This window comes from Theobroma cacao, chromosome 9 (assembly GCF_000208745.1).
Source record: "Theobroma cacao cultivar B97-61/B2 chromosome 9, Criollo_cocoa_genome_V2, whole genome shotgun sequence".
In the NCBI taxonomy this organism is placed as follows: Eukaryota; Viridiplantae; Streptophyta; class Magnoliopsida; order Malvales; family Malvaceae; genus Theobroma; species Theobroma cacao.
In genome coordinates, this window is record NC_030858.1 from 29,307,265 (window position 1) to 29,330,251 (window position 22,987).

The 22,987-nt window shown below is 33.0% G+C and overlaps 2 protein-coding genes and 1 non-coding gene across 3 annotated transcripts; 2 read left to right on the forward strand and 1 right to left on the reverse strand.

The window, feature by feature from the left end:
• On the forward strand, positions 4,406 to 7,681 carry LOC18589834 (transcription factor MYB46). Its single transcript, XM_018126606.1, has 2 exons — positions 4,406 to 4,882; positions 6,450 to 7,681. Exons 1-2 carry the CDS (start codon positions 4,587 to 4,589, stop codon positions 7,108 to 7,110), a joined length of 957 nt encoding a protein of 318 aa, XP_017982095.1. The 5' UTR covers positions 4,406 to 4,586; the 3' UTR covers positions 7,111 to 7,681.
• Positions 10,472 to 10,553, reverse strand: TRNAS-GCU. The gene has a single exon. It is a non-coding gene; the product is annotated as a tRNA-Ser (tRNA).
• LOC18589835 (dicarboxylate transporter 1, chloroplastic) lies at positions 14,361 to 19,684 on the forward strand. Its single transcript, XM_018127991.1, has 3 exons — positions 14,361 to 15,552; positions 17,980 to 18,201; positions 18,971 to 19,684. Exons 1-3 carry the CDS (start codon positions 14,458 to 14,460, stop codon positions 19,331 to 19,333), a joined length of 1,680 nt encoding a protein of 559 aa, XP_017983480.1. The 5' UTR covers positions 14,361 to 14,457; the 3' UTR covers positions 19,334 to 19,684.

The following is a 22,987-nucleotide window of genomic DNA, read 5'->3' on the forward strand; positions in this document are numbered from 1 at the left end:
ATTTTTTAATTTAAATTTCACTTAAAAAATTAAAAATTAATATTTTAAAATATTAAATTTTTATTTATAATTTAAAAATATGAAAATATTAATATTTTTTAATTTTAATTTAAAATATTTATTTTATAAGTTTAAATTTGTAATTTTTAAAAATAAATAAAGACATTTTAATCCAAAATGTTTAAATTTTATTCTCATAAGTGTGAAATAGCTAATACCATGGGGGAAGGTGGTATTAGCTATTCCAAGCTTTTGCCCAATTTTAAAAAATAATCATTCCTTTTGGAATGGCTATTCCTTCCCCAAGAGCAAACCAAATAAGGAGATAAAATTTTGTAAGGAATAGAGGTTGAATGGCTTACCCATTCCCCCAACCAAACATGACCTTAAGGATACTAACTCTTTGAGAAGCATCTTTTAATTTGCAAGTTTCTTGGCCTTTCCTTCATTCCCCGGTATACATATTATCGATATTTACACAAAGAGCCTATATATCTTTCAAAAAAAGTAGAATTTTCATCTAAAATTTTTTCAAAAATTTGCGCTAGAAAAATATAAAATGTAAATAAAAAATATATTTTTATTTTAACACAACACCTTACAAAAAATTTAACACAATTGAAAACACAAATTTCATAAGTAAAACTACTTAGCATTTATTTTGAAAAGCTTATATAATATTGATTAATTTTTAATTATCTAAAAATGGAGGACATAAGATTTGACCTCGGACTTCTTATCGTCTGCGGTCAGCACCAACCTATTTCTACCTATCTCCTGCATCAGCCTTGTTCAAGTCAACATTTTTCAGTCTTTCTCTTTTAAGTCTTCCCCATCTGCTTCATTTGAATACATATTTGTTGTCCTACCATTATTTTTCAAGCTGAATGAAATCCGAAGAGAACAAGACATAAAAATTAATGATAATGTTTGTTTATTTTACGAAGAATATTTCCGGAATCTTATCATTCCTGTTTAGTACGATGATTTCAGTTACCCATATTGCTTTATTGAACACCAAGATGGCCTTCCCCAATTGGGCCATTCCCATCACACTAAAGGTATCTTTGCTTATTACAGGAGTAATGTTCACACATAGAGACAAAGGAATGCTTTGGCAAGACAACAGTGAGGGGAAAGCATTGGAAAAGTGGCACCCTTTGGAGTACCTCCAAATGTTTCTCAGAAACCTTTTTCCTCTTGTGCTCTTTGAATACAGAATCAGAGTTTAATTGGATAATTGTCATCCTACTTTTGTTTTCAACCCATTGATGTTATGTATAGCTATAGATTTGACAGTAAGAGTGACTGATTAAGAGAGAGAATGTTGAGCATGAAGTATTTTTACAGAAGTTTTTTCCTTTTGTACAAGAGAAAAAGCACTCTAGCTTCAAGTTATGATTGATTTCACAGAAAGTTCATCCCATTCTTATCGCTTGAGCTAAACCCAGATGACCTTATCATGTACATAACTTAATTGAACTTTTGTTTGTATTTTTATTTGAATAAGCATATTTTTAGTTGTCTTCTCTCACTATTTAACGAGAGGAGACCATATAACATTCAATCTAAGAGGGGTCTATAAAGAATTGTCTGAACATTTAATTCAATATTGGTATATAAGTGAATAAATCCTCCAGTTCAAGTAAGAATCAGGTTTTACTATCTCTTTGTTCTTAATAATTAAAAAAGAAAGAGGTAAATGTGTTAGAGAAATTGCCTGGTCTTAACCAACCGAGGTTATTGCTAGGGTTAGTTTCTGACATAAGCAATTCTTTAGCTTCTCTCAGAAAGTAGGTTGCACCTGCTAATTCTCACTAAAACCATCGTAATCATGAGATTATTTGAAGTCAATACAATATGATGTGTTTTAACGAAATGATAAAAAGAAGCAGTGATGTTACCTTATGTTTTTGGCTGTAAAAATTTGCCTTGACCTACAAAGATACAATAATCCTAAACAAATCCAAAGTTGCCACAAACATATGGGTTCCATAAGTAGTTTTTGATATCAGACATAAATGGAATCTTTAGGTCCTCCCCTTTCCCACTTGATGGAGTTGTCGTAGTTTTAGCTAGCTAGGTCCCCTGTGTAGGGACTTCCAATTTATCACATTCCTATTCTTTTTTTCTTTTTTGCATTTTAGCATTGCCTTAGCAACTTTTGGATCTTCCTTTTCAACTTTTTGGCACCTGGGGAGTCCATGGTAAACCAATGAAAACTTAAAAAAGGGATACATGGAATTTATCTAGGAAGATCCAACAAGTGTAGAGCTAGGATCGTAGCATGATGATTCAAGTATCATCTCTTAAAAGGAAAATTGTAAGTGTATGTTCTGAAGTTCAGAAGAAGAAAATTAAATATATTGTTAGAAAAGAAACAATTATGAAAATCTTCTTCTTTTTTCTAATTCACCCCTCGGTCGATTTTAAGGATGCACTCCTCCACAGTGACCTGGTGCATTCAAGATTTTACTCTCAAAATGTTCTTTACAAAAATTGAACCATACTCTTTGAAGAGGGAGACACATATACCTCTCATTAAGTCAAAAACTTAGATGCCAACTTAATTACACAAAATATTCTCTCACTTTTTATCAATTTAAAATTTTAAAAAGGGTCTTTTTAGGAATGGTAATCCAACTATATTCTTTTGACAATATTCACCAATCCTTGCGCATGATTTTGGGCTCTACTTTCACTGGATACATGATTAAGGAGACTATTTGATTGGTTTTTGACAAGGTTTCTTTGATGTGCATATACATTTATGTCTGAATTTAGGTAAAGCCCTTTAAAGTGGCTGCCAATTATGCAACTAGTTATCTGGCTTTTGTCTGTGGCCAATGTAATCTTGAGACGTGGGAGAGTGCCCCATAACCACTTAAACCAACATAAATCTGTTTGGCAGATAGGAAATCATACAGCAAAGGATAATTTTGCTAGCTAGCTAGCTCCTCCATTCTAGAAGCTAAAACTCGCGGTGCCTTGCCATTGGTTCAAATGCCACCTTAATTTCCTCTTCTGATGAATAGCAAAGACTACATTCAACCGTATTAGATATGCTGAAAGCCTGATGAAAAAATTAGGAAGGGTAGTGTTCCTTTATCTTGCTTCTAAAAGGTGCAATTGGAAAAGTCAATGATCTGTTGATCCATTTCTTTCTCCATATCTTTTTTTCTTCTTATAAATAATGAATCATTAAGTACTGGAAATGTCAATAGCTGAAAGCTGAAGGCAAAAGAAACTCATTTTCTTGAATCACAATTCAGATGTTTGATAATTAATTGCCTACTTAAATTAGAGAACCTTGCATGAGGTTCATGCAATGCATCAAAATAGCATTTTAAAAAATGCTGATTTTCTCTTAAACCATCTGCTGATAATTAACCATACACTTAATTAATAGTAAGGATTTTTTTTTTTTTGCAAGTTTTAGCTAGCTTATAAGACTAATAAATCAAGACAATAATTAGTTGAATGGTTATTGCCAACCAATGTGCTTAAATGCTCCACAGTTGATTTCGTGGCTGCAGACAGTGGGTGGAAGTATATTGTTAGAATAATATTTGACTTATAACTGTTTCTTAAGTAGCCTAATTTCACAGCTTGAGAAGGAGGTCGTTACTATTCTTAATTTTCTAGGATTTTAATTGATTCTTGATGAAAAAGAATGCTAGCTGTGATGGAAACACGTGAACCCCCTTTCCATCAAAGAATATTGTTTTAAACGAACAAAAATAGATGTTTTAAATGTCCGTATCCCTCCTTTTGTCACCTTTCTCCATATGACAAAAACATAAGAGGTTTATAATATATCACAAAGTAACATGGAGTCTTCTCTACTTTTCCTCTTTCCGTGATCAAAACTTAAATGCAAATATCTATATGCCCAAACACCACTTGAAAACGTGGATGGTTTAGATTAATAAACATGTGCCAAGTGTGTATCAATGATCAAATTGTTTTCCATTATTTAGTCCCCATACCCATATCTATAGCTTCAAATACACGTGTAGATTCATGAGATAGAAAAGAAAAGAAGATTATGTGAATTGGAAGCAAATATCTTGGCTTGGTAACAAAACAAAGCCTATAGATTTATTTTCCTTTCTTTCTTCTTTTATTTAATTTCTTTTTTTCAGTTTGTCTCTATGATTCGTTTATGATGATTACCTTGTGAGTGAAGAAAAATGTAAGATAAAAAAAAAAAAAGAGACAAGGTCATAGAGTCAAAGACAAGACGACCACCCTCTCTTTTCTTGTTATCTTTTCTCTTTTCTCCCTCTCAAGTCCCCTTCCAAACCGTTTTCTACTTAGACCCATCAACCAACTCTCTCTCTCTTTCTCTCCCTTCTCTCTATCTCTCTCTTCTTCCCTATATTCTAAGCAAACCCCACAACCATCACCATCATCATGAACACCATTTCCACTCCATGAAGCCTCCTCTCTCCCTCTCTTTTACTCTATAAAGTGTCCACTAATCTATATCAAACTAGTTAGGATCAACAAAAATAACCCAGCAAGGTTATTATTATAGGATCCAAAGGCTAAGCTCTGTCTTTCTCTCTTGGGAGATTGATTTCATGATGAGGAAGCCTGATCCATCTGCCAAGGGTAGCAATGGAGGCAACAATAATGGTACTAATAAGCTAAGGAAAGGGTTGTGGTCACCGGAGGAAGATGACAAGCTCATGAACTATATGTTAACCAACGGCCAGGGCTGTTGGAGTGATGTTGCTAGAAATGCAGGCCTGCAGAGGTGTGGCAAGAGCTGCCGGCTTCGTTGGATCAATTACTTGAGACCTGATCTCAAACGTGGCGCTTTTTCGCCTCAGGAAGAAGAGCTCATCGTCCATTTGCATTCCATTCTTGGCAACAGGTGCTTTCCCATCTTCCTTCTTCCATGCATGCTTATCTATATATTATCCCACTATGACTTCTACAAGCATAATAATAAGTTCATTTTCTTGGAATCTAGGCTCATGGTCATGGACTCCAGATACATTTATGTGATTAAAATCATGGAAGTGAAAGAGCAAGATGAGAGGTGTATATATTATAAGGAGCTGCGTCTATAATTTGTCTTAATTTAATCCTTTTTCATAACTCGAGGAGATCAGTTCTATAACTCGGAATCTAAAATTTTATGCTAAACCCTTACTGCCAATCACCTAATCTGGTTGTAGATAGCTACTTTTATGTTTGTCTGCATAACCTCTTTCCATGCTTTCTAATTTCCAACTCCTTTATTTTTAGGTTATTAGCTGCTAAAATATTCTTTTGCTAGGTGTGCTACACTTTACGTGCATTTTAATGCTGAGGAATGATAATTAGTTAGAAATATTCTAATTGCTTGCTTCATGAGGTGAAACTTTTTCATTTTCTACCCGCTATATCATTTCAGTGATCTTAGTCTTGTATATCATTATAGTTCCCTCAACCCCTGATTAGGGTGAAAAGATAGAGCAATATTTTTGTTCTCTTAACTCCAATCCAAATTGTTTTTGTGTTTTTAATTTTATATATATCACATGTATGCAAAGTCCTTAGCTTCACATAAGGTTCCAAAATTAAGGAAAAAAACTTAAAGCACATAAAATTAGGCTAAGTGGGAAGCTGATGTGGAAAGACTTTTAGAGTGATTTGAGGATTACAAAAGAGAAGCACCAATCAAGAGCTCTTCTTGTTTGCTTGGTTGCTTCGCACGTGCATACCATTAAGCCTCGAGTACATCAAGGGGTTTGGGGTAGTTGGTGCCTTGGTGGAGTGATAGAGCCAAAAGTATGTATCACTTAAAGTTTGTGGAGAAAGTACAATACACATACACATGGATTAGCCCAATTTTGTTAATTTTGAGTATTTGGATACCCTTTATGGACATATAAAGTCGAAAGGGACATTACGATAGAGTGCATTTAGCCAATCAAAGTTCTTGTAATATTACTGTATCAAGAATCCACAATCGAATAAAGAATTGGGAAGGATTTTGCACTTCCTCTTACTTAATTTCTTTTGTCGTTTTGAGGGGAAAAAGATTATTAAAGAAAAATTAAAAAAGACAAGAGAACCCAAATAGGCAGAGATCTTCTGATACCTATATACCAACCCTTTGAGTTGAAGATACTCAACCCTGCATTTGTTTAAAGCTCTTTTTTTGCTTGCATGCAATGCATGTTAGCTATTTATATAACTAGATTTAAATATTTAAATGACACACACATTGTGACTGTTTTAAAGTCTTTGGTTTGAAAAATGGCACTGGAATTTCTTTGCTTATTCTGTCCTTAATTTCAAACTCAAGTCACAATTTCTTGCTTAAAGTTTGAAGCATCCATGCACTCCATGCATTATGCAAGGAACATGGCAAAACCTAAGCACGGTACTCTTTCCATACATACTATTGATGAAAAGTACTGATTCAATTTTTCTTGTTCAAACCCTCAAAGGTGGTCTCAAATTGCGGCTCGCCTGCCTGGTCGTACAGACAATGAAATAAAGAACTTTTGGAATTCAACGATAAAGAAAAGGCTAAAGAATTTGTCATCCACTCCGTCACCAAACGCTAGTGATTCATCGTCGGAGCCAAATAAAAATGCCATGGCTGGGTTCAAGTCAATGCAAGAACAAGGCATTTTGCCTGTGTACATGGATTTATCATCAACTTCACCCAACTCTTCCTTGCAATCCATGGTCCTGAATCACACAGGCAACTCTTTACCAATGCTGGAGGCCGGGCTAAACGTGTTTGGGGCGACTGGGTGCTTCAATCCTGCCTCATGTGTGGCACAGGCTGGCGTAAATGTTGACAGTTTCTATGGGGAAAATGAGATATTCGGCAGTGTTGACAATGGGGTAGAAAGGGAGCTATACGTCCCTCCTCTAGAAAGCATTGGAGAAAACCTTAAAACCGAAAATACATATGATAGGAACATCAATAACCCTTTCAATATCATAAATAGTACTAGTAACAACAACTACAAGGCAGAAAACATAGCCGGCGCCGTTGGGAATTTTTGGCTAGGAGAAGAGATAAAAGTTGGAGAATGGGACTTGGAGGATTTGATGAAGGATGTTTCTTCCTTCCCTTTCCTTGATTTCCAAAGCTGAATAAGTAAACAGTTAGTCACACCGCCCTGCCTCCAATTTTTATCTTCTACTCCCTTTCCAAACCTTAACCCTACAAATATCCTAGTCATACAATCCTTATAAAAATCAGCAAAAACCTATTATCGAGTTACCAAATCTCCCTTGAGGCTCATAGGTTTTTTGGGATTTATTAGGAGTTTGGTCTCTCATCAAAAACATTTGTCTAAGTTGTAGAATAGCTGAATGTGGAATAAAGGGCCGCATTTGGGGACCCTGAAAATCTTTGTAAGTATGTTTCCGATGAAGCGGCAAAGGGGCACTTGGATTGACTGATGAAGCATCATGAGAAGAAATAATTAATTATAGTACTTCCTATGCATGTGAATAGCCCATGTAAACAGTGTTAGAGAAATTAAGGATTATTAGTAGGCGGTCGGCACATAAAATTGTTAGTTTCTTGAGATCGAGATTGAGGTTGATGTACAAAGCAAAGCAATGTCAAGTGGAGAGAAATACATAAGAAATTAATAGACTGTACTATTACATTTTGACAAAAATATAATAAAAATCTTGATCTCCTTTTATGACAGAACCCCCTTCTTGGTACACTTTTATGACATTTATTACTCTTTTCCTTGAGTAGGAAGAATTATACCTTGATGAAAAGATATGTTGTACATCATTCTTCCTCGGAATTGAGATGTTAATCACTTGGCTTAACGGTTGAGATGTCCATGTCGATTCATGAGTCACCCATTAGGGAGTATTTAGTCACCTTTGGCTTCAATATTCAACTTGGATCCTTCCATTATATATAGATATAAATTATTAAATTAATTGTTAGTTGTTAGCTAGCCTCAATTGCTGGCCTTCTATAAGAGTAATTATATACATTGGTCACCTTTCATTGATTTCCCGGGGGATGACAATGCCAAATCAAAACAACTTGATGAAAGAAGTGAGTAGTAAGCAAGCTCTTTGGACAATGACTTGTGAAACAATAAACAACTTCACCATATTCTCAACTGAATGACGCAATGAAGATTGAAAGGGCAGTCGTGCTTTTCTTAATCATTTTCCTTTAGATTTTTAACATTCCATATATAACTAACTCGTGAAATTAATTATTTATTTATTTCTTTGGGACCAGTAATGAAATGGATGGTTGGGTTTTGTTTTTCTCTATGGGGAGGATGTAGTGAGTGATGATTGCGTGCATTTTTCATGTAATTGATGTCACATTATTGAATTCATTTGAGGCCACATAAAGAAAATATTCACTACACTTTTCATCCCTTTTGGAATTTGAAACTTAGGTTGCATGCTTTGCCTTTTTCTTTCTTGCTTTTTCTTTTAAGCCACATGCTTAACAAGTTGGCCTTTCTTTGCCGACAATTGCTTTTAGTAGTAAATGTTGAAGTGTTTATTAACACTACTCAAATTGTTTGATTAATTACTAGTAAATATCCATGAATATGTAATATATAATCTCCATGCAATTGTTAGATAAAATAGCAATTATCCTATATCAATTAATATACTGTTAGTAGCTAGGTCTCAAATTAAGTTAAAACTCAATATAGACAATTGATTTCCATTTGAAAAGTTTTGTTAAAATTAGAGCTTCCTTTCATTATTATATGTGGTTAGATGCATTATAAAAAAAACTTATTGATTTTTTTTATTTTTATTTTTGTTATTAATTTAAACGTGAAAATCAAATGACACCATTGTTTTATAATCAACTTCTATTTATCATTTTAACACATAAAAAACTCCACCATTATCTCCTCGTATTGTTATTTCCTGCATTCTTGCTGTGGTCACTTGTTTGCATTCAGGGCAAAAATGTTCCATTTATGATTTTTTTTTTTGGTATATTTTGTGAATGGATGGGTTTGTTTGGTGTCAATGACAACTTTTTTCTTTTCCCCTTATCCTTCAAATGGGCGATCATACAGGGGCGCGCTGTTTTTGTCGCGTTTTTGTCATTTTGTTTCCGGTGTCTTTCCTTAGTTGGGGACCGGTTTGTGTTGGACAGCGGTGGTTTGATGGATATGGGGTGCTATGGATTCTTTTTGTCATCCAAGCTTATGATGTTCTTTGGGGTCTCCCCTTTCCTTTGAATTTATACGTGTGCTATTCAAAATAACACTAATTCTGTTGACGGTGGAAAGTTTTTTGTATAAAATAATTTAAATTATAAAAAAATATTTTTAATAATTTATTTAAATAATAAAAAATATTAAATTTTTTTACAACATATTTTACATTGAAACAATTTTTTTAATAATTTATTTTTCAATTATCAATTGGACACTAAATTCAATTTCGTACTCTTTTAAAAAAAAAGAACAGTAACTTTATTAATTAAGATGTTCTTGTTTAACTTAAACTTTAGGCGTGCTGCTTCACTAACATCAATCTACAAGAAGTCCACGTAAGTCCATAACAGTGGAAATACGATTGCATATCCCATTGAATCAAATTTGTAAATATGTTTTAGAGAAGTAAAAGGGTTCACCGTCAGTTAGTTAACCTTTGGACAGAGACAAGGAATAGGCCACCGGCCATGAGCTAAGAACCGTACGTCCTAAATAGCTTGAGCCCTCAATTCAGTTGTTCCAGGTCAAGCCCAGCCTGTCATCTCGAATCCTTGAATTGTGATCCAGCAAAGCAATTATTAATTACTAGATTTTTAATTCATCCTTCAGTTTTTGAGAATTGTATGTAATCAATATTTACATTTATGAATATATTTCTTAAATAAAAAAAAATTCTAACACTCTTTTATGTCTCTGTACATCCACTATTGTGGTTCACGACAAACTAATGCTACAACTTTAATTTTTTTATAGTATCTAATGTATTTTTTTTTATAATACTCCTTTAAGTCGATGAATTTATATATTAACAATTTGTTAATTATATTATGATATTTTTACGCCATAACAAGAATTGCGATAATCATTAAATATGCTAATGTAGGAAAACTTATTAAACTTATACTTTGTTTTTTAGCCTTTGTTTTTCGGTACGTTCTCATTACTTATGTAATTTGGGTTTGGGAGTAAAACTCAATGGATTTAACAACAAAATTATATATTTATTTTTGGAACAAAAATTTAAAATTTTATTTGAGTTACTTAAGAATTTTTGAAGCGTATTTTCATTTTCAAATTTAAATTGGATTAATTTAATAAATTAAAGTAGTATAAAATAAAAAATCTTGTATATTGCACGAGTTAAAAACTAGTGGAGAGTAACGTGAGGTATATTAGAATTGTGGAAATTAAGAAAAATTAATAATAATAGAGAAGTTTTCAAATTTTTCTTTTTTCTCTTACTTTTATGAAAAAACAGAAAAGTGGAAAAAGCATTGCGACGCCTGAGAGATTCGAACTCTCGCGGGATGAACCCATGTACTTAGCAGGCACACGCCTTAACCACTCGGCCAAAGCGTCACTTGTTGAAAGCAATGAACAGCCAATTATAATTAAACAAATGTTATCTATATTTTACCTTACAAACATTTGTTATTAGTTTTAACTACTAATATAAAACGTATTAGTATTTAATTCTGAAAAAAAAAAATACAGGATTGCTAATTCACTTCTTTAAATGCCTTTACTATACAGCAGCAGCAAAATGATGTAACATGAATCACCACCACATTGAAATCTACGGGCTTGTTTCTTATTTATCAATTAATTATAGCAAGTAATCCTCTCCTAATTCTGATACTCTTGGGTACCCCAATGGCTATAAATGGAACCCAACCCCTTGGATTTGGCAGACAATGCCCCTAGTTTCATTTTCACATGTCTCTTCAGTAAGTCCTTCTAGATCAAGTTATTACAATAATTATAACATTTAAGTATTTATAATTTCTAAATTCCATAGACTTTAAACAGGAAACGATGGCGGCCTTAGATTTTCCTCTTTTTTTTTCTTTGAAAAAATTGGAGACAGAAAATGCCAAATTGGCAATGACTTTGTCATATTATAGTATATGTTTCCTTTCTTTGTTAGGAAAAAAAAGAAGATTAAAGAAAAATTAAGATGTAATATATATTGAAGTCCTTTTCTATGATAAATTGATTATGAATATTCAATTTAAAATTATTTAGTATTAAATGGAATGACTTTTAATATATTTATATGTATAGCATACCCAAACTTAATAAATGTAAGATTTTTTTATTATTATTCTAATACTCTCTTCACATACCTATTACGAGACAATCTATCATGGAAGGACCAACAAATAGCAATAGTACTTGTTTTGATATCACTATTAAATTTTTAAGATGAACATTTAACCTAAAACTAATTGATAATAAGTGAAGTGATCCTTATTACATTTATATATCTAAAATATTCTCAATTTAACAAATGTGAGATTTTTTTTATACCTACTAGAATATAAACATTTAAATGAACTCTCACTTGTTATATCCCTAATGTTAGACTTTTAGTTATTTATATTAATTTATAATTGCTAGATTAAATTTCGATGTTTATGAACAATTAATTCTTTTACTTCTAACAAAAATATGAATATTCGTATATTTACTATTTTGACAATACTGTTAAATAGACTATGAAAGATTAATTTGTTACTTTTAAGAGGGTCCAATGGCCTACAATGGGATCAAACCCCATTTGCTTGAATTAAAGGTTTCTTCCTTTTCTTCCTTTATACGGTTGGAAATTTGCCAGGCTTTGTAGTGCTAGTGGTGTGTGTGGCTATGTGAAGAAAAAAGAGGATTTTAGAGAGAGTAAGGGAGAGATTTATTCAACAACTGGGTTTCTGTGGGAGTAGATTTATGGATTCCTAAAGAGTTAATTTTATTGTATTGTCTCGATCGTTATGAATCTGTTTTGGATAAAAAATTTAAGATAATGAATTTTGTAAGTTTGCTTATTTCTTGTATTGTAAATTTTTATTTAATTTACCTCGTGATTTTTTTCTTCTACGCAGATAGTTTTTCACATATATTTGGTGTTATTTATTTTTCAAGTAATACCGGCAATGTTTGTTAATTTATTTTTTGTTTGGTTGATTGGTATAAATTTATTATCTTATCATTATTGTTGACTTGATTTATGTTGTCTGTTTATTTTGAGTATTATGATATTGTGTTATTTGTTGCTTGAGACCCAATAGAATTTTGTAACCAATCAAAATAGTTGAAATGTTTCGATCAATTATGATTTAATTATATATAAAATACTAGTTCATTTTTTTATTTAAAAAGAATAATTCAAGTCATTCAATTTTTGATAATTTGTTTTAGCTTTAATCACCGAATGAATATTGCTAGAATTAAGAGAGCATAAAAGATTAATTATAGTTTATAACACGGACTTGCAGGACAAAAGCAACAACACCATAGGCATTCAACCCATTGTATATGTGTATAGTTGTTAAATTGGAACATGTATTGTATATTAATTTTTTTTTTCAAGTATCGAGTATCATATCATATTGTATCATATAATGAGAAACGATTAAAAAAATTCAAAATTATTTATAGAAATCTTTATACATGTAAAATAATTTTTTTAAAAATATATTATATTTATTAATAGGATTAGGAATTATATAATATAAATTGAAATTATGGTTGTTTTAGCTTTAACACTCACTTGCTCTTTAATAGTACATATTTTGAAGTTTTTCATGCCAAGATTTTAGTTGAGAAGTGAAAAACTTCTTTTATGCCCTCAAACATTTTTAAGATTTAAACAACCATATTATTTTTAAGAAGTTTTTTCATGTCTCAACTGAAAAATAATAATTAAGATAAAATTTATAAAATGTGTATCATATCATATTGTATGTATCACATATTAAATAATAACATTTTAAATACTTAATCAACGGATACAACCTATCGATTCATGATACACCATGTCACACAATATCTTGGCATAAGACGATATTCATAATTATGTTTGTGAGTAAAAACGAAAGTAGTGGGAGCAGCAAGAAATGGGTGCTATATTCTGACCTTTGCAGGCTCAAAATCTGTCCATTGGCCTTCCATGAGAGTCAGAACTCACTCATACTTGAGTAGCCAAAAGTAATGAGTCGGACTCTGAAGTCAAACTCAACCCCTTGGACCACGTGGGCCCCGCCACCCCTGCTCCCCTCACATTTCCTGCCATGTCTCTTCTCTTTTTGCTTCCCCAAGTGTAGGTGAGTAAATGTAAACTTAATCGAGATGAGTTTAATTTTTTTATTCGATTAATTTGATTTTTAAGATAATTTAATTAAAATAGTTTAATTATTAAAATTAATTTAATTTTAATTAAAAAAATTTTAATCAAATTAATTGAATTTAAATAAAGATATTATAAAAATTTTAAAAGAAAAATAAATCTTAAACTTAACATTTTCTCTTTTTTATTTTTTTTAATTATATGAATATTTATCTTATTTATTATAATTTTTTGTTATTATTTTTAATATTTTTATATTATTAATTTATTAAAAAAATAATATAAATAAATATATAAAAATTAAAAAATTTATCAAGTTCAATTTTTTAAAATCAAATCGAATTAATTGAATTAATTCGATTTTGATTAATTTAATTATTTGTATAATTCGATTCAATATTAACTATATTTAAATATAAATTTAATTAATTTAATTATTAAATATTTAAAATCAAACTAATTAAAATAATCATTTACACACCCCTTCCATACTGTTTGAAATCTAAACCCACGTTCCGCATCGGTATCAACGCACGTGAATTTCTGTGGCTTCTATGCCCTGATTTGCCAACCCCTCGAGGGTATCACCGTCCTTTCTCCTCCCCTTTGGTAACACACATTTCTGGCCTCATAACTCCCAGTTCTCTGCTCAGTCACCCTCCCTTCACCCAATACAGAAAACATCCCCTTTTCGGATCTAGCTCGCAGAGAACCACTCCCACTCCCAATCCGCCACGTGGTATTCCGGCCTTTCCATTGGTCCACCTACTTCCCCACCAGCTCCTACGTCACCAAAAAGCCGAACCACATACACTATCATCACGACACGTGTACCATATCCCCCCTTGTGTCAAATAATTACAAAACCTGGGGCCGGTGGCCACACCAAAGAAAATCTGAGACGGAAATCTCAACCTCTGAAGACGACACTCTCAAAGCCCACTTTCTTTCTCTTTGAAGTTCACATCTCAAAAGCCAACCGTATGTTCCAAAACCCATATCCTTCGTCTGATCAAAATCAAACGGCCTGCGTTGATCCTCCCCCTTCTTTTCCCCTATAAATATAAGCCCGCCTTCCTTCTCTCAATTCCCTCATTTCTCATTTCTCCCTCCACTGCGCCGTTGACGCCACCGTTTAAAATGGCGTCCGTCGCTCTCACCTCCTCCTGCTCCCTTGGCTTCTCACGTATCAAATCACGTGCTCTCCCTCACAGATCCGGCCCGAGCCCCGTCTTTCCTCATCCGGTTCTCTCAAAATCCAGCTCAAGCAATCCCAGCTTCATTAAACCGTTAAGTCTCACTCCAATTATTTCTAATAACAGAATCCATAAAAGCCACCGGAAATTAACTGTCAAAGCGGCGGCATCAACGCCGACCGCTGTCACTCCTCCGCCGCAGCAACCATGGCAAGGCGCAGCCTTAAAGCCACTAATGGCGTCAATCGCGACAGGTGTCATCCTCTGGTTTGTCCCCGTCCCATCCGGAGTCTCCCGCAACGCATGGCAACTACTTTCCATTTTCCTCGCCACAATCGTTGGCATCATCACTCAACCATTGCCACTCGGCGCCGTGGCTTTACTTGGACTCGGTGCTTCCGTTTTCACCAAAACCCTAACCTTCTCCGCTGCTTTCTCCGCCTTCGGTGATCCCATCCCTTGGCTCATCGCACTCGCTTTCTTTTTCGCTCGCGGATTCATCAAAACCGGTCTCGGTAATCGAATCGCTTACCAATTTGTTTCCTTGTTCGGATCTTCCTCTTTAGGTTTAGGCTACAGTTTAGTTTTCAGTGAAGCTTTATTAGCACCGGCGATACCGTCCGTGTCCGCACGCGCCGGAGGAATTTTCCTCCCTTTAGTCAAATCTCTCTGTGTTGCATGTGGTAGTAACACGGGGGATGGAACAGAGAACAAATTAGGATCGTGGTTAATGCTAACGTGTTTTCAAACGTCTGCCATTTCTTCTTCGATGTTTTTAACAGCAATGGCGGCCAATCCATTAAGTGCTAATTTAGCTTTCAATACAATTAAACAGCAAATAGGATGGACTGATTGGGCTAAGGCGGCAATCGTGCCAGGTTTAGTTTCATTGCTTCTTGTGCCGTTGATTTTGTATGTGATTTATCCTCCAACGGTGAAGAGTAGTCCCGACGCGCCAAAGCTTGCTAGGGAGAAATTGGAGAAGATGGGACCGATGTCCAAGAATGAGATTATTATGGCTGGGACTCTGCTTCTAACGGTATAATGACATTAATACTCAATTAATAATTTTTTTATTATTGATTGGTTATGAATTATGATGACGAATGTTTTAATTATGCAAATTATAGTATATAACTACGAAATTATGTTTTATCTGCTATCAAAATCTATCAAGTGGAAATGCGGCACTGGAAAATAATTGGTAGGGGACCATAATAACATGTGGCCACGAGGGAAACCACATTTTAGTTGGAGAGACCCTCCATTTTGTGTTACCATTTTAAGATGCTGGATTGTATAGAATAGTATATGACTTTGACCTTATGGGAGTGGCACACAACTCTGTAGCTGTATGCTTTGTCTTTCCTTGAATAACTGCCCTTTGCAATTGTTTAGCTAGATTGGTTTTAGCGTGGGGGGAGGGAGAGGCTATAAACCTTAGGATTTTGGGGGAAAATGTAAATTTTGCATTGGGGTTTTGGGTTTTTACAATCTGAACTTGTAGTTGAGACTCTGCATCTAGAGGGTGGAAAGGCGACTAAAGGAAAGTGTTGTATCTCTCTAGCACATCTTGATGCCCAAACTGAAATGAATTTTGCATGTCCAGTTTGTGCATTTGGTCATTTATTTTTCTCTGCTTCAGTATTTGCATGTACTTAAGTTGTTACATCAATTTCTAGTGTGTTAGTACGATATCCAGCAATGAGTAGTGGTTAGCGTACTGTTGAGTGCTGATATTTGGTTAGAAAAGCTTTGCATTTCCCCCCTCTATTTTTCCTTTTAAAAGATGGAAGTGAATGGGACATTAAAAAAAGAAGTCTCCAGTGACTTGATTAGAATGTTTGCTGCCGGCATTCCTTTTGTTAATGTGTTTACATGCTCTAGGAAGGAAAAAGAGAGGGTAATTGAGGTGGATATATGTGTAACATATGATTGCTGTATACATGATTCCTTGTTGCATTTTTAAATTAGGTGAGATTGTGGGTCTAGTGTAGGGGTTTGATGGGGCACACTTCCTGTGTGGCAGTTTTCTTAGAAGTTACTCTGTCTCAGACTTTGAAGTGTTAATAAGAATATGAGTTACAGCTATGATCTTGTAGAGATATAGTCCAACTTCGCTTATTGAAAACTTGGCGAAACTAATTGCAGCTTACCTTTTTGAAATAAGTGAATTCTTATATTAGCTCTAATATTTTATTAAAAGTTTATACATTCTGTTGTTGAAAGTTTGTTACTGATTGATTTCAGAAGTATTCTATATCTCTGAATCATCCAGTATTGAATATGTGGTTGTTAAAGTCCTAAAATTGTTTTCTACTAGCAAATAGAGTTTGAAAAGTGAAAGTTTTCTTCAAATTTGTCAGATACATGTTGGGAAGTTAGTGTTGTATTTGATCTGGTTATGTTTTTGACCTTTAGGAGTATTTATGCTATGCTGGTCTCAGAGAGCTTTTCTTGATTGATCTTTTATTTTTTGTTTTGGAACGATTTTAACAAGATTGATTTAAAAGGTTATAAAAATGTGGGGACAGTAAAGTTTTTCACTTGAAAGCTTCTTTTGGAATTTTGGTTTCCTTTAATTGGATTGCAATGTTGATTAGTTACTGAAGCTGCTCTTCTCAGGCTCAGGGCCTCTTTGATATCATTTTTTGGAGATTGATTTTGGTGGAAGATTAACACGGATGTGTTGTCAGTCGAAATAATTGACTTTGGAAATGAACTTTTGAATTAATCTGTTTTTGGAGTTGAGGTTAGATACATTAAGAGTCTAATAATCGGTTTATGGATAGGCCTGGAGAGACTCCCTCTTAATCTTGCTTCTAACATACTTCATAACATGTAATTTGGTCATGTAGAGTGCTGTCATGCCATTATACCTTTTTAATGAGTATCAGATAAAGTAAGCCTGACAGCAATTACATGAGGGTGCCCTAATAAGCTTGTAAAAGTCTGCACCATCGTTGTGCTTTCTTATGATTTTATTCCTGCAGACTTTGGTAAGTCAATTTGGGAGTACTTTTGAAAAGTGACTTCTAACCATTTGTAGGATTTTGAGGAAAAACAACAAGCTGTCAGCTTTTCCCTTTAGCCATTTTAATTGTCAGCAATATAGTGCTGAAAGCAGTTTTGTGATTCCTTTATTTAGAAATGAATCATGAATGCGATAGAATCTCTAGGTACCTCGTGGTATCCTGCAAGAGGAAATATTCAACCAATTATGACTCGTTGTCTATATTTTATTCAATTTTTATATTCTTCACCTATGTCAATTGCTCTGAATAATTAATAAGAAGTTAAATTCTTATCTCTGGTTGTATTGCTTTATGTCCTCATTTGAATGCAAATGTAGCACACATGGGGGCATGAATACTGGTAGGTACTATTTATGTCTGTAAACTGTGTGCAAGAGCTTGTATGTTTCAATATCATGATAGTCTTCTTGTACCTTCTTCTGTTCCATTAGGTGGGGCTCTGGATTTTTGGAGGGATGTTAAATGTGGATGCTGTTACTGCTGCCATTCTTGGGTTATCTGTCCTACTTGTGACTGGGGTGGTCACATGGAAGGAGTGTCTAGCTGAATCAGTTGCATGGGATACACTTACATGGTTTGCTGCACTCATTGCGATGGCTGGGTATCTCAACAAATATGGCCTCATCTCATGGTTTAGTGGAACTGTTGTCAAGGTTTGTCCTGTTTTCCTTTTGCTGTTATCTATAATTTCTATCTGCCATGTGTTGACTAATATAATATTTATGGAATTGCCGAAGAACTATCATCATACTCCCTGTTTGGTGCTTTAAATTTTCCCAAAATACTTGTATGAAGGACATTATGTTTTCCTCAAATTCCCTTTTAGTCCCCTTTCCTATTTGTAAAATGAAGAAAAAGAAGGGGAAACGGTTAGCAATTTATATCTTTCTTTTAAATAATGTCAAATTTCCAAATACATATGTTTTGCGTTGGTTTTCACACCTGCCAACCATAGGCATATTTCAGACCAAGAAGTAAGTTTCTGCATGCATATTATATCCAGAAGATTAATGAACCTTGATGAACAGCTTTGTAATTGAAAGGTTAAGCTAAGTAATGTACAGTTTACTGTTGAGGTGCTTTGAGACGTATCGTGATATATCTAGTATGGTGGTCCTTTCTCTCTTTAGCATCTAAAGTGCTGTCCTAGTAATGTTTCATCCGACTACTTTGACATGTCTTTGGGTCTTATTTAACAGTGCTCTAGGATGTTCCTTTTGCTTTTAGTTTAAGCAGTATCCAATGTTTCTGCTTTGGCCATCATACTATGTACATTTTACACAAGGGTTGTAACCTAGAGGTCTGACGTAAATTAAAATTTGCATGTCCTGTCACATGGATGCATAATTGGGTTTCGGCCAACATTTCATCACATAGCAATTTGGAATTGCCTTTAATGTCTATGATATGCCCTTTTTACAGGTGGTGGGTGGATTAGGTCTTTCATGGCAATTGTCATTTGGTATTCTGGTTCTTCTCTATTTCTACTCCCACTACTTCTTTGCCAGTGGAGCTGCTCATATTGGTGCCATGTTTACTGCCTTCTTGTCTGTGGCTAGTGCTTTGGGCACTCCACCATATTTGGGAGCCCTTGTTCTCTCATTTCTCTCAAACCTCATGGGTGGCATTACCCATTATGGCATTGGATCTGCACCGGTTTTCTATGGTGCTGGCTATGTACCACTAGCCACATGGTGGGGTTATGGTTTCCTGATATCTGTTGTCAATATTATTATCTGGCTCGGGGTTGGAGGCATCTGGTGGAAGGCCATCGGCTTGTGGTAAAGTGGGCGGTCATAAAAAGTTTGCAGACATCAAGCTAGAATATATCTGATTTTTGGTTCACCCTAACGTGCAGTCTACAATTTCTCCTTCACTTCCAAAGCAGGTTAAATTTTTGTCTTCGATTCTTTACATTGCAAATAATCTTTTTGGTGGGGGTTTGGTTGAGACCCTATGGTTGGAAAAGTTTTATATTATATTATATTTTATATATATATATTTGAGTTTGAGGTCTACTTAGAGCAGAAATTACATATTGTACAACAAATTTTGACAATGGCATTTATATGAGATTATGGACATGATAATTATTTGAATGTCGTCAAAATTTAACACTGAATTTTTTGCTGACAAGCAAGTTTATTTCCGTTTGGTTGAAGCTTCTATTGAGGGGAAAATTATGCATATTGGGTGGGCTTGGATACTTATAGAGTTATTTGGGCTTATGTATCAATAAATGAAGACTGGGGCCAAATCTTGATCTGTTATCTCAAGGCCTCAATCTCGCTTTGAGTAATTGTTTTTTACCAATCCAGATTATTACCTTCTATATTTGCGGTTTGCCATCAGATTGGTTCAAACAGATCCAATTGGCATATTTAAACTTCTGTTTTAATCTGATCATTTAAATTTTATTAGTTATTAAAATATTAAAAAATAATAATAATTTTAGACATAATGTTGAAATAAGTTTTTAAATTATTCAAGAAAATTCAAGTGAGTTTTTATTCTTTTATTGTGTTAAATTAAGTTTTTATATTTTTATTTTGAATTAAATAAGTATTTATAATTAATGATTAACTAATTGTTATTAGTTAAAATGTTATTTATTATTTTATATTCACATGGTATTGATGTGAATAGTAAAAAATATAATATAATCATATTATCATGTTAAAGTAAGAGAAGTATATTACATCATCATCAATTATAATATGTTAGTATGTTACGTTAGCCTTATATAACATATAATAACAAATGATATTTTAATTAAGTTAATCATTAATAATAAATGTTTATTTGATTTAAAATAAAAGTATAATAAAATTTTAATAAATTAATACTTAATAAATTAATTATCTTGACTAAATAATATTTTTGATCAATCTCGACTTTGGATTAACATGGTATATTAATAATTCGTTAAATTTGTAAGATAATACATTTACGAAAAACATGTAGGTCTTACTTGATATATAAATTAATAACTTCTTTATACATCAAAATCATATATATGACTCAATTAAGAAACCTTTGTAAAATATAATTTCAATGTTATTTGTTTCTTTTTGAAATTAATGTCTTCAATGTTGTACTCATATAATGTTTTACGCATTTAATTTATTATTGTTTGATTTCTTTATATATTTGAGATGTGAAGTCATTGTATTTAATTTTACTATTTGTGAGATTGTATATTCTTTTTATATATGCTTTTACTTGATTTAATATTCATAAAGTATATTAAGTAAGTATGTATTGAATGTAATTGTAGTTGTTGCAAAAATTGATAGATTCATGATTTCTATTTAATAAGATTAATTACATTTATGAACTTGTCTTGGTTAAACAAATATAATAAATAATGATAATTCATAATTCTATAATTAAGTAATATTTATATTATCACAACACACAATATATGTATTAAGTTCAATATTTTGAAAAAAATAAAAAATATCTTGATAAATTAATTTTTTATTAATTAATATATAAATTAATAATTATTAATTTATCGATTAAATAATATCTTGATTACTTAATGAATTTTTATTGTCCTAAAAAAATTAATTTATAGAGGTTTTACTATATAAAGATTTATTTGATTCAAAATAAAAATATAGAAGCTTGATTAAACGTAATATAAGTATAAGAGAGTATTTGAATTTTTTTAAATACTTTAAAAGTTTCTTTAGATATTATGTTATAATTTTATTATTAATATTTTAATATATATTAAAAATTATTATTAATTAATAATATAATAAAATTAGGACCAAACCAAGCCTATCAATCGTATCCAAGGCCAGGCCTGATGTACGGGTCTATGATAATTGGCACCCACACAGAGCTTTGGTCTTCTTTTATTCATTTTCTTCCATTTGTGGATGAGACTCCACTTGAATTCTATTTTCTTTCTGGTTTTTTTTTTTTTATGATTTTCAAATGTATGTATTCTCAAACAATTACTCATTTTCTCTTATTTTTTATTGAGAATTTTGTTATATAGTGTCTCCACTCCACTCCTCACTTAAGAAATTTCTTAATTTTTTTTATTTTTAATTTTTTAGATTTAGTTTTTTGTAATCATTTTTAATTGAAATTTTTACAAGTTTGACCTAAAAACCTTACATTAGTCTTTATCTTTGTTATTATTATTATTATTAGTCTTCATGTGACTATCAAGTGAATAAGAAAAATTATGGTTTGAGAAAATTATTGCATGGTTTCAACACAAAAAGGAACTAAGGTAACCATGCAACCAATAATATGAGGCGTGAAGAACAAAGATTTCACTAAAATTTTTGGTAGAAAGGATAAAAGTGAAATTTACATGCCCAATGAATAAGAGATGTCTAGCCACATGGAAAAGCAAAAAGAAGTTTGGTGAGATAAGTATAACAAGGGAGGGAGTCAACATTGGAGAATCCGCTCTTTCTTGCAATCCACGTTCCATTCGGCTTCCATTGTTCTTAGTTAAACCCAAGAGTTTTCAACTAACGACCTCTCAAGTTTTTGTAGATGTTCAATTTCGACTAATTATTTTTTCTTGAAGTATTATGTTACAGAAAAAATTACACCAAGTGCATTCCAACCGCGGAGATGTTCAAGGGTGTTTTTAAAGCCAAAAACGCCTAGGTGTGTTTCAAGCACGGAAGCATCTCGGGTCGTTTCAAGTGCGGAAATGCCTATGATCATTCTAAGTGCGAAAGCGCCCACAAACAAGCATAGAATAGCTATTTATATGGGGAAGTGAAAGTAACTCACAACGAGTAGCAAGGTTTATGAGTTATTTTTACATTTGGGATATTCTAAAGAGCTTAGCTTGGTGGTTCAGATATGAAGATAATTAAAAAGACTTCCTTTTAACCATTCTTTGAAGTATATATGCTTTACCCTTTTCTTTTTTTCTTCCTTAAGGGTACACATGGTGCATTATCAAGTGTTACTACTCCACTACCCAAACTAACGCCAATTACCCAACTACATGGTCATTTTCTTAATATCCCATAAGCCACTCTTCAATGTGTTCTTCCATGATAAGCACATTCTCCCATGATTGAGCTTCATATCTAATAAGTCGTTTTTTAATGTCCTCTTCCATGACAAGCACGTTCTCCATGATTAAACGTATTCTCTCAACTACTCCTAAAAAAGCGCTTTTGTTCAAGATAAATATGAGAACTTTGGAGGTTATGACAAAGGGCAAAATCATAAATTTAGTAGAGGCTTTCTTCAAAATTCTCTAAAAGCTTTTCCAACTATTCTCTCTACTCAGCTCTTTTCATCTTCCATCGTTTTCTCCACCACCTGCCATCAAAGCACTTACGTTTCAAGGACTGCTCCAGTCTTCCTCTCTACCACCTCTACTGCATTCCGTTTCACTTATTGCAACACTTCCTCTCTCTCTACAAGAAAAACCCTTTACATTTGGAC